The 12,099-nt window shown below is 43.8% G+C and overlaps 1 protein-coding gene and 1 non-coding gene across 2 annotated transcripts in view; both read right to left on the bottom strand.

Annotated features, from left to right (window-relative positions):
- Positions 1 to 2,790: 2,790 nt before the first annotated feature.
- On the bottom strand, positions 2,791 to 2,863 carry TRNAG-UCC (transfer RNA glycine (anticodon UCC)). Its single transcript has one exon. It is a non-coding gene; the product is annotated as a tRNA-Gly (tRNA).
- Positions 2,864 to 6,240: 3,377 nt separating this feature from the next.
- Positions 6,241 to 12,099, bottom strand: part of CDC123 (cell division cycle 123) — a 57,035-nt gene continuing 51,176 nt past the window's right edge. Inside the window, exons 11-13 of the mRNA XM_060097615.1 lie at positions 11,062 to 11,187; positions 7,300 to 7,437; positions 6,241 to 6,503 (exon numbers count right to left, since the gene is read on the bottom strand). Of these exons, the coding sequence (XP_059953598.1) occupies positions 6,477 to 6,503; positions 7,300 to 7,437; positions 11,062 to 11,187 (291 nt within the window). The 3' untranslated portion in view covers positions 6,241 to 6,476. The remainder of the gene's footprint in view (positions 6,504 to 7,299; positions 7,438 to 11,061; positions 11,188 to 12,099) is intronic.

The following is a 12,099-nucleotide window of genomic DNA, read 5'->3' as shown; positions in this document are numbered from 1 at the left end:
CAACATTGTGAAAATGACTCTACTACCCAAAGCAATCTACAGATTCAATGCAATCCGTATCAAACTACCGCTGGCATTTTTCACAGAACTAGAACAAAAAATTTCACAATTTGTATGGAAACACAAAAGACCCCGAATAGCCAAAGCAATCTTGAGAAAGAAAAACGGAGCTGGAGGAATCAGGCTCCCTGACTTCAGACTATACTATAAAGCTACAGTAATCAAGACAGTATGGTACTGGCACAAAAACAGAAAGATAGATCGATGGAACAGGAGAGAAAGCCCAGAGATAAACCCACGCACATATGGCCACCTTATCTTTGATAAAGGAGGCAGGAATGTACAGTGGAGAAAGGACAGCCTCTTCAATAAGTGGTGCTGGGAAAACTGGACAGGGACATGTAAAAGTATGAGATTAGATCACTCCCTAACACCATACACAAAAATAAGCTCAAAATGGATTAAAGACCTAAATGTAAGGCCAGAAACTATCAAACTCTTAGAGGAAAACATAGACAGAACACTCTATGACATACATCACAGCAAGATCCTTTTTGACCCACCTCCTAGAGAAATGGAAATAAAGACAAAAATAAACACATGGGACCTAATGAAACTTAAAAGCTTTTGCACAGCAAAGGAAACCATAAACAAGACGAAAAGACAACCCTCAGAATGGGAGAAAATATTTGCAAATGAAGCAACTGACAAAGGATTAATCTCCAAAATTTATAAGCAGCTCATGCAGCTCAATAACAAAAAAGCAAACAACCGAATCCAAAAATGGGCAAAAGACCTAAATAGACATTTCTCCACAGAAGATATGCAGACTGCCAACAAACACATGAAAGAATGCTCAACATCTTTAATCATTAGAGAAATGCAAATCAAAACTACAATGAGATATCATCTCATACCAGTCAGAATGGCCATCATCAAAAAATCTAGAAACAATAAATGCTGGAGAGGGTGTGGAAAAAAGGGAACACTCTTGCGCTGCTGGTGGGAATGTGAATTGGTACAGCCACTATGGAGAACGGTATGGAGGTTCCTTAAAAAACTAAAAATAGAACTACCATATGACCCAGCAATCCCACTACTGGGCATATACCCTGAGAAAACCATAATTCAAAAAGAGTCATGTACCATAATGTTCACGGCAGCCCTATTTACAATAGCCCGGAGATGGAAACAACCTAAGTGTCCATCATCAGATGAATGGATAAAGAAGATGTGGCACATATATACAATGGAATATTACTCAGCCATAAGAAGAAATGAAATTGAGCTATTTGTAATGAGGTGGATAGACCTGAAGTCTGTCATACAGAGTGAAGTAAGTCAGAAAGAGAAAGACAAATACCGTGTGCTAACACATATATATGGAATTTAAGGGGAAAAAAAAGTCATGAAGAACCTAGGGGTAAGGCAGGAATAAAGACACAGACCTACTAGAGAATGGACTTGAGTATATGGGGAGGAGGAAGGGTAAGCTGTGACAAAGCGAGAGAGTGGCATGGACATATATACACTACCAAACGTAAGGTAGATAGCTAGTGGGAAGCAGCCGCATAGCACAGGGAGATCAGCTCGGTGCTTTGTGACCGCCTGGAGGGGTGGGATAGGGTGGGAGGGAGACGCAAGAGGGAGGGGATATGGGAACATATGTATATGTATAACTGATTCATTTTGTTATAAAGCAGAAACTAACACACCATTATTAAGCAATTATACTCCAAAAAAGATGTAAAAAAAAAAAAAGTGGGCCTCCCTGGTGGCGCAAGTGGTTGAGAGTCCGCCTGCCGATGCAGGGGATGCGGGTTCGTGCCCCGGTCTGGGAGGATCCCATATGCCGCGGAGCGGCTGGGCCCGTGAGCCATGGCCGCTGAGCCTGCGCGTCCAGAGCCTGTGCGTCCGGAGCCTGTGCTCTGCAACGGGGGAGGCCACAACAGTGAGAGGCCCGCATACCGCAAAAAAAAAAAAAAAAAAAAAAAAAAAAAAAAAGTGAGTGTCCAACAGTCAAAAAATTCAGCGATGTAGAAAACACAATTTAAGTCATCTTAGTTCATACTGAGACTTTAACAAAATTAAATGATCAATTGAAGAATCTCAAAATAATTATATTGCTAAATATTAACTTCTGTGGTGCAAAGAGAGATTTGTACTTTATACATAAAAATCAGTAAGAATAACCAGTCTAAATTCACATTAAACACCCACATTAGGTCATCCAACAAATTAAAAGATTTCAACCCATAATATGTAAGAACTTTTTTTGTTGCCTTTTTTTTTTTTTTTTTGGCTGTGTTGGATCTTTGTTGCTGTGCGCGGGCTTTCTCTAGTTGCGGCAAGCGGGGGCTACTCTTTGTTGCGGTGCCTGGGCTTCTCATTGCAGTGGCTTCTCTTGCTGCAGAGCATGGGCTCTAGGTGCACTGGCTTCAGTATTTGTGGCACACGGGCTTCAGCAGTTGTGGCTCATAGGCTCTAGAGTGCGGGCTCAGTAGTTGTGGCGCACAGCCTTAGTTGCTCTGCGGCATGTGGGATCTTCCAGGATCAGGGCTCGAACCTGTGTCCGTTGCATTGGCAGGCGGGTTCTTCACCACTGTGCCACCAGGGAAGCCCGCCTTATCTAACTTCTTAGCAGTGTCCCACGTAGCTGGACATAATGCTATGCCCTGGCTTTCTTTCCCAATTTGCCAGGCCTTTTGATCTGCTTCTACTCTTCCACAGAAGTTCTAATTGTTTTTTTTGGGTTTTTTTGGCTGCACTGTGTGGCTTGTGGGACCTTAGTTCCCCGACCAGGGATTGAACCTGGGCCCACGGCAGTGGAAGTGCTGGGTCCTAACCACTGGACCACCGGGGAATTCCCCAAGTTCTAACTGTTAAATCCAACTGTCTCTCGACATCTTTACTTGGTAAGTCACTGGAATCTCAAATTCTTCATGTCCAAGACGGAAGGCTTGATTTCCCTCCCTAACCTGGTTCCCTTTTATTCCTTCTCATGCTTAGAAAACTGCCTCTCCTCCACCCGGCAGCTCACACCCTCCTTCTCCTTCATGCCCTACATCCCAACAGGGCTTCCCCTTGGCTGTATCCCCAATCTTTGCACCTCATGTCCTCACACTGCCTTCCCCCGCAGCGGGGGCCACTCTGACCACCATGAGTCACTGTCTCCTAACTGATCACTCCGCTTCCCACCCAGAAACCAGAGTAACACCTCAAGGCCCTAAATGAGATTACGTCTCTCCTTTGCGTAAACCTCCCAATGGCCTCCTGCCTCACCTGAGAATGAAATCCCAACATCTCACCTGGACGAGGCCCTGACCGCTCTTCCTGCACCCACAGAGGTCTTCAAGTTGCTGCAACTCATCAAACTCTCCTTCTTTACGTACGAGTTTATCACGGTGTCCTGTATCCTGTTAGGGCTCTGAAGGCAGGACGCTTAAGATGTACACACAGCATCTAACACTGTCCTGGACCTGAAAAATGTCTGCTGGATGAAAAAGTCACTGCCTGAGCATCTTTACCTTAATGTTCCACCTGTTAATTTTTCTGTCTATATGTATTTAGAAGTGTCAGTTTATTTTGGTTTCCCTGGTTAAAAAAAAAAAAGACACATTTGAATGCATTCTCTCTTCAGGTAATTAATGCCAGACTCAGTGCCTAAGCTCATGACATGGGGCATTTAGCTGCTGCTTCAACCACCTTTTTTGTTACTAGGTCTTATATTGCCATTCCTCAAGCCTCTTCTTAATGTGTATACATAATAGACCTGCAGTGCATATGGAGGGCGAGTTTATCACTATTTCTTTTCTTAGAACACTTACTGAAACTGTTTTCTATGAGCCAAGACAACACATGAATAAAACGTTTAAATAGGAATTCTGTCTTTAAAATGTTTAAAAATGGCTAAGTCTCCTCTCAAGATCAGCCTAGTTAATACAAACATGAAATTGAATTAAATCTTTCAGTTATTTCTTCATTTAATTTCTCTATATTTAGTATCTTTTTATTTAATCCCTCTGCACAGAGATGTGTGAAATGAATCTGTACTTACTTTTACTTAAAAAACAATTCTTTTTGAAAATTTTATTATTAAAATAATAATTTGTCCTTGTTGAAACTTATCTACAAAAAAATATTAGGCTAAAAACCCGTAGAGAGCAGCATTAGACTAGAGGTTCTTTTGTGGTTCTGATTCTGCTACAATTTTGGACAAGTCTTAACTTCTGTGAGCAGTTTTCTGTAAAAAAAAAAAAAAAAGGAAGGGAAAAAGAGGAAAGGGAAGGAGGGAAAAAGGAAAAGAAACTGGGCTGAATGATCTCTGAAGTCCCTTTCCACTCAAAATTTTTTTGGTTCTGTTAAGAAAGAATTTGCCTTTAAACTACAGAGGTCTGCAAAGCAGAATGGTAATAATAGCTGCCATTTCTTAGGGGCTTGCGTACGACGCACTACATGAAAAGCTTTACATCTCATTTAACAGAGGCATGAGTTTGTGATTATTATTCTCCCAATTTATAGGTAAGAAAACAAATTTAAGCTGAAGAACTCAGTCACGCAGTTTTGTTTGCTTTTTAACAGACATGATCTTCAATTTCCAAAAAAAAAAAAATGCTGAGTAGATGGGAAAGATCTATGAACTCAGAAAATGCAAATCAAAATGACACTTCTTTAAACAGAACTTTTGGCAAAGTCTGCTGCTTGGGCGACCTGTGGCCTGTGCTACATGCCACTGCCTGCAGGACAAAGTAAACATGTTTATCCCAACCTGTCAGAATCAAGATCTGTAATGTCTTCTCTTCCGAAGGCAGGATTTCAGAACCAGACTAAGGAATCACACGTGTATCCACTCTCTAAATCCAAGCGCAAACCTGAGGTACCTCAAAGAAAGAACAGATAAAGCCAACATAATAAAAGGATAATCCGAAAACTAATCTTTAGGCAGGCATAAATGACATCTGAATTAGGAGAATATTTCCTGCATGTTATCCTATATTTAATATTAACACCAGGATAATCAACTAGAATTAAATATACTGTGGAAACAATGTACCAAAATCACATTTTTAAAAGGGAAGTGCGCGTTCAACTCAATCATACCCTCAGGAAAATTAAAGTAAAAAGTTAATGAGTTTTACACCAAGAATTGTCCTTTTTATAAACTGTTTGCTAAATTTTGCTGGAGTCTTTTTATTATACACAGTCTGAACTTTTTCAATTGGTATCAAATACGTTTCCTTTTTTTGACTGGTCAAGTGTCACCTTGGCGAAGCCAGCTTCGGAGCTAAGATGAAATCAACTCCAACGGTAAATCCCTCCATTATGAGTTAAGAGAAGGCCATGAGCAGTTTAAAAAACAAAAATATTTCTGAAGCACTTATACCTCAAACAGTTGGCCTCAGAAATGGCATCTGATACACTTGATCTTTGTATTTTGTATTTTAAACACCAATATCAAGTGACTGTAACGGAGAAACCACACAGCAAGCTAGAATTCGAAATAACCTAACGAGAAATGATATCTTTCATCACTACACGTAATCTGCCTTAACTACACAGAAAGGGGAGATTTTGCCCCACTTCTCTCTGTTATCTTTCTATGGGAGCACATGCTCTCTGATGTTGAGAAACATACCTCCGACTAGTAAAATATTCTTTGATACCACATTAGATAAGATACCCTAGGAAACTGTAACGTGTTTCCTTAAATTGCTCCGTGATGTAAAATACCACATAAAGAGCACTTAGCAGAGTGTGTTAGCAGTTAGTAAGTGTTGAGTAAATCAGGTATCACTGATATATCATCATCAGTCAGGACACTGAAGAATTACTACAACGGTGGCCTAAAAAAGTGAATCTACCTCCCCCCCAAATTCTAATAATTGTTTAAAAGGCTGAATTATATCTGTGATAGTTTTAGGGATACATATTAAGGTACTACACTGAAATTCATGGTTGCCAGTTTGAGAAGTCTGTATTATTTTAACTATACCCAAACCGAAGCTCAACTGATAGAAAAATTACATGAAAATCCTCAAAGTCGGAAAAATATTTTCTATAGTAATATAAGGTTCTATTTTTTCAATGGGAAAAGTAATGATAAAGAAAGAACCCATTTCTGTATAACAAATATAAACTTGCCCAGCTACCTGCCGGGTATTAAAAAAAATAGCACAAGGAACAGAGATAAATATAAATAGACTGAGCCTAAAGAACAAGATTTCATAGAAAGTATTTTATCATCAGAACAGGATGGTTTCCTATGTTTAAGATCTATTTATTGTGTTATTTTTACAAGTAGCAAAGTCCCTCCATTTCCCCCAGTTTTATACATGAATATAAAAAGCCACTGACTTCCACGCTGCCCCCTCCCCCTCCCCTGCTGACTGGGTTAATAGGAGCTTGTGGACTATGTACGGCCTCCAGAAGCAGCAGTGGTTTCCTGTGTGACTTGGCCTTGAACTCTAGCATGCTAATCAGTCATCCTCTTGCTGATTCCTTTTCTGTCAAAGGAAACCAAGATGCATTAAAACAGCACATTCTAATTGGGATATTTGTTCAGCCAAGATCACTTTTTCTGTCAGCAAGTATAATTTTCTAGAGGCCCTTAGCAAAAGATGTGGTTGAAAATTACCATGGAAAAAAAACATGCCTTATGCAGTTCATTAAAGTAGTTTATCACTTTGGCTCCTGGGCACATTATCCTCAAGATATTTGAACACTTTCTTCTCTTTCTTATTTATGTACAAATATTCCCACCCAGAAACACACACAAATACAAATACTCACCTTCCCCCTGGAGTACCCATAGGAGAGACCTGATCTGCTCTCAGCCCTGTAACAGTATACAGTTGACCCTTGAACAACATGGGTTTGAACTTCACAGGCCACTTACATGTGGATTTTCTTCAGTAGCAAGTACTACGGTACTGAGGACCCACCGCCGGTTGAATCCGTGGATGCAGAACCGTGGATACGAAGGGCTCATTATAAAGTATATGTGGATTTTCCCCTGGTTGTTTAAGGGTCAACTATACATACTTTCTTCAAGATTACAAGTATTATGAAAATTACTCAAAGCATACACATAAAAAACATTTTCTGTCATTTTAATCAATAAATTAAATCTTTCAGCTTACTTGACATATGTCATTATAAAATGACCTCACTTAGTAATTCTGGCCCATTAATTCCCAATCATCAAATAAAAGTCTATGTGGTATATGACTGAAATGAAATATTAAAGAGTCAACTTGAAAGCAGAGCTGGCCAGCCTACTAAGGACACATAAACCTTTACCAGTTTAAGAAAATCGATGAGTTTGTGAGCGTCCTCTCCGGTGGAGAGGTCCACAAAGTCCTTGGGCAGCCGGCAGCTCAGGTAGGGACTCGGCTGAACTGTGACCTCGCTGTTGGTGCAACGGAAGGCCGGAGCATCCTTTACAAAGGAAAAGAAAAAGGAAAGTTGGTGAGAAAGTCCTTTTTTAAGTCTACTCTTCAAACTGAAAAAGATACTGGTGTAGCAATTCCAACTCCATGTCCTCTTCTGTACTATGTAGGGAAGAAAATCAGATACTGAAGTAAAAGAAAGCACCAAGGTTTTTAAAATACTTCCACATGTTCACAAGAAAATACACATCTGAGGTATCTGACGACAGAGTCCCCATGGGGGGCTAGGTGGTCCCTGGGTGCTGGGCATGCAGCCACTATGGCCATGAAGGGCTGCGGGTCACTCCAGGCCTGAGGCTGCCTCGAGTGGTCCCACAGAGGCCAGCATGCTTTATAAACACTGTCGCTTTCCACAGGTGCACTGCTGGAAATACGCCTTAGAGAACAGTCAACAGTAAGGGCAAACGAATGCTCCGAACCCCTAAGGCTGCTGTGCTTTTCTCACGGCATTTTACAGACTTATTTGTAGATTTCTCTCAGCACCTATGTAAAACTTCAAATTCAAGGATCATATTTAACAAGTCTTCACATTCTTTATTGTACATGCTTTGAGTCTTGCATAGAATATTCACATGTTGCCTGGTGCTGAAAAGGATTTCAGAGTCAGAGGCCTTGTGTTGGGGCTTCACGGGTGGCAGAGACCTAGGTGAGGGATGGATGGTCCCCGGCACGTGGAGACAGGCCGGGAACTTGGATGCAACAGGACCACGGAGCCCTAGAAAGCAGGCCATACCTTATGACAGACAGACCAGCCATCTGACAAGTACTCATGAAACACCAACTGTCTGCTGGACCTTGTTCTAGGGATGGGAGAAAAACTGGAAAACAAGATGGTAGACAGCCACCAAACAAGCAAATAATAAATTAATAAGCTTGTTCCAGAGAGTAAAAAGTGTTATAAAAACAAAAGATCAGGGCACTATGGTAAGAGGAGAACCATGAAGACTCCTCTTTAGAGGGGGGCCAGGTGGGACCTTGCTCAGGAGGCGACGTCTGGACTGAGAACTGAGAAGTAGGATGAAAGCAGCCTCGTGAGGTCTGGGAGTGAACATGGCTTTGGAGGCAGTGGAAACGACCAGTGCAAAGACCTGAAGGCCGGGCAGGCTTTGTGGCTTCGAGGAACAAAAGGAAGGCAGATCTCTTTGCGGTGGAGGGCAGACGGGAGGTGAGGCTGGGGAAAGGCAGGGGCCAGTTCCTGTTGCCCTTCTGTCATCCCCAACCTCCAATATGAGGTTGTTTACATTAAGAAGAAAGAAAGTGGGGCTTCCCTGGTGGCGCAGTGGTTGAGAGTCCGCCTGTCGATGCAGGGGACATGGGTTCGAGCCCCGGTCTGGGGATATCCCACATGCCGCGGAGCGGCTGGGCCCGTGAGCCATGGCCGCTGAGCCTTCGTGCCTGGAGGCTGTGCTCCGCAACGGGAGAGGCCACAACAGTGAGAGGCCCACGTACCGCAAAAAAAAAAAAAAAAAAAGAAGAAGAAGAAAGGGAGGGAGGGAGGGAGGGAGGGAGGGAGGGAAGAATGAATGAGCTTGGATCATACAGTGAACCTTGTGCAAACTGTTTCTATCCAATAACTCTGTCCCTCATTTTTTTTTTTTTTTTTCCCGGTATGCGGGCCTCTCACTGTTGTGGCCTCTCCCATTGCAGAGCACAGGCTCTGGATGCACAGGCTCAGCAGCCATGGCTCACGGGCCCAGCCGCTCCCTGGCATGTGGGCTCTTCCCGGACCGGGGCACGAACCCGTGTCCCCTGCATTGGCAGGCGGACTCTCAACCACTGCGCCACCAGGGAAGCCCTGTCCCTCATATTTAAAAATAACCTGTGCCAAATCTTCTTCCTTGACACTCAGATTTAATGGCCCACAACTCTTAAGATGCCAGCAGGAATAAGATCCCTTCATTCCCACAGACACATGGAGAACAGAGATCCCATCAATGGGCTCGGAAACCTACAGCCCGAGGCAGGAGGCAGGCAAGGCCCATACAGCAGGGCAAGCGCCTTGATGTGGAAAACAGGGACCACATTCAGATCTAGAAAAAAAAGGCCCAGGATGGCCCGGGACAGAGTAAGGATGAAAAGGACTATTTCAGAGACCGACAGAAGGAAAGATGTTCACACGGAGGGCAAGGCAGCAGCCGGAGAAGCAGGAAGAAAGCCGGGAGGCGAACAGGCGCCACGGAAACCAGGGGAAAGGGTGTGACAGGAACAAGAGGTAACAGCTCAGACGCGGCCCAGCGTTAAGAGCAGGGCCGTGCACTGCTCACTGGAATTCCTGACATGTTGGTGGAGCCCTCACCACAAGCAGTTTCTTTGGAACCAGGGGCGGGGGGTGGGGGGGAGGGAAGGTGGGGGAGTCGGGGGAGGCCCGGCGGCAAGGGGGGTGGGGAGCGGTGGCCAGAGGACTAACGAGTGGCCCAACAGCAGGAGAGGAACTCGCAGGACCCCACTGCCAAAATAATGTGTGCACGCGCATGTGTATATACACACAAAATGCCCAGAAAACCTTAACAGAGGTGGTAAGAATGGCCATTTCTAGGTAGTAGGATTTCAAGTCTCGCCTCTTTCTAATTCTCTCTCTGTGTGTTTTTAAACAACCGTGTGAAAATAAGACTATTTTGTAAAAGACAAAAAACACTCATGAGAGTACGAAATGAAGAGCTCCGGGGACAGAACTGTAGATGCAGAGCGCTCTCATTTACTTTAGAAAGCCTCGTGTGTATGTGTGCAGGCAGGCTACACACCAGAATATTAACAGTGGTTCTTGAGGAGGTGGCATTATGGGTGACTTTAGAATTTCCTTTAAAAATGAGCAGGCCTTACAGGGCTGAGGGGGGTCTTGCTTTCTAGGACAGGAGGCGTCGGAACACGGTTACCTGCTTACAGAGAAAGGAAGAGACCGGAAAAAGGAAAGAAGACAGATGGTAGCCCCAGGACCCTGGAGAGACGCAGGGGCAGAGACGAGAGTCGGGAGGAAGGATGCAGGTAAGTCGGTAGGTTTGACGACAGTTAAACGGAGTGAGTTCTCACCAATGGATTCTCTTTTCCTAAGAGGGGAGACATGAAAGCAGCTGCTGAGGAGGACAGGAGTGATGGACGGAAGCTCAGAGGAGCGTGGAGTGGGTGGAACGGCCACCGTGGACAGCAGGAGGGGACGTTGGCGAGGGCAACAGAGCCTGCGGTCAGAGCCCACGGGAAGCCAGGGGTGGTGACTGGGACAAGCCCCCTCCCCACCCCGTCTGCGCATCTGGGCGACATCCCTCTAACCGTGCGTGGCAGCCCGGGGCTGGGACCAGAATAAACAGATGCGTGACCTGACCCATGGTCCGGATTCTCAGGTGGGCAGGACAGAAGAGCCAAGAAAAAGAAAAATAACCAGAAAAGAAACTATCAGATGATCATCTTCACTTTAGACAAAGTGAAGTGAAGAAATCAAAGTGCACACCCTTTCTCTAATACAACTATTTTGTGAAAGACAGAAAACGTTCACGAGAGAGTACGAAACGAAGAACTCAGCAAAGTAGCTATGAGTAAATCTGTGTCAGTGCCTGGAGAACCAGCAAGCAAGCAATTCCTCAGTGGACAGGTTTCCTGGGGATGTTTCTGATCATCTTACCTGCTCCAGGGCTTCTTCACTAAAATCACCCTTTAAGTTTCTTCCAGATAACAGTTCGTCCCAAGTAAACAGCAGGGCATCTGTGACTTCACCAAATGGATTAAAATCAATCAGCCACACCTTCCCCTGCAGTACAGAAAGAAAGATCAATAAGTATAAAATAAAACAAAGTCTGTAATCTGGCTTATCAGAAAGATCATCTTATTCTACCCAAAAGGTCATCTTACAAATCATATCACTTCTTTCAAAAGACAGTTTCCTCCAGGCCCCATCTGAGAAGGGGACGCCTGTCTAAGTGGTGCAGGCACAGTGCCAAAGGGGAGGCCGCCCATAAAGGCGGAGGAGAGACCCTGAAAAGAAAGCCCAGCGAAGACATATATGTAGACTTCTGCCTCCAATCACACGAGGATTTTATGTCAAACACCCAAGCAGGGAAAGGAAAATCTCACAAAATGGTTCCACCGAAGTAGCACGACTGTAATGCTCTCAAGGGTGACTTCAACGATCTTTCATGAAGTGGCCAGCAGTTCTCAGCACTATCCCTGAGCCCTGAGAGGTTTCTGCAAAGGCTTGTTTTTTTTAAACACACGAAAGGCATAAGAAAATGCTCAGCTGTCTTTCATTTCAATGTAATAACTGTTTTCTCTGCATGATAGAGCTTGATGGCACATAAAAGGGAGATGAAGAAATCAACCTTTAAAAGAAACAGCCATCTTCTCCTACTCTGAGAGTAGCAATGGCCAAAGTGATAGGTTCCAGCCTCAGGGAAAGGACACCTCTGACCCAGTCAGACAGAGTCTGCACCTTGGTATAAAGTGGCAGAGCGCCGATGTAAAGGAGCTGGAGACTCTGTGAAATCCTGCCGGGAGATTAAAGTCAACACATTTGATCACGGAGATGTCATGTGACATTTTACTAGATAAATGTTTCGTTGAAACTTTTATCTTTGCTCCTTTTGATTTTTCTCACTGAGACATTTATTTAATCGTACTGTTTTGTTGTTGGTAGTTTTTTTCTGTAAATATGTAGCAATCGTGT

Source organism: Mesoplodon densirostris, chromosome 4 (assembly GCF_025265405.1).
Source record: "Mesoplodon densirostris isolate mMesDen1 chromosome 4, mMesDen1 primary haplotype, whole genome shotgun sequence".
Lineage (NCBI taxonomy): Eukaryota > Metazoa > Chordata > Mammalia > Artiodactyla > Ziphiidae > Mesoplodon > Mesoplodon densirostris.
Note: the sequence above shows the minus strand (reverse complement) of the source record. Positions and strands in the feature narration are given on the sequence as shown.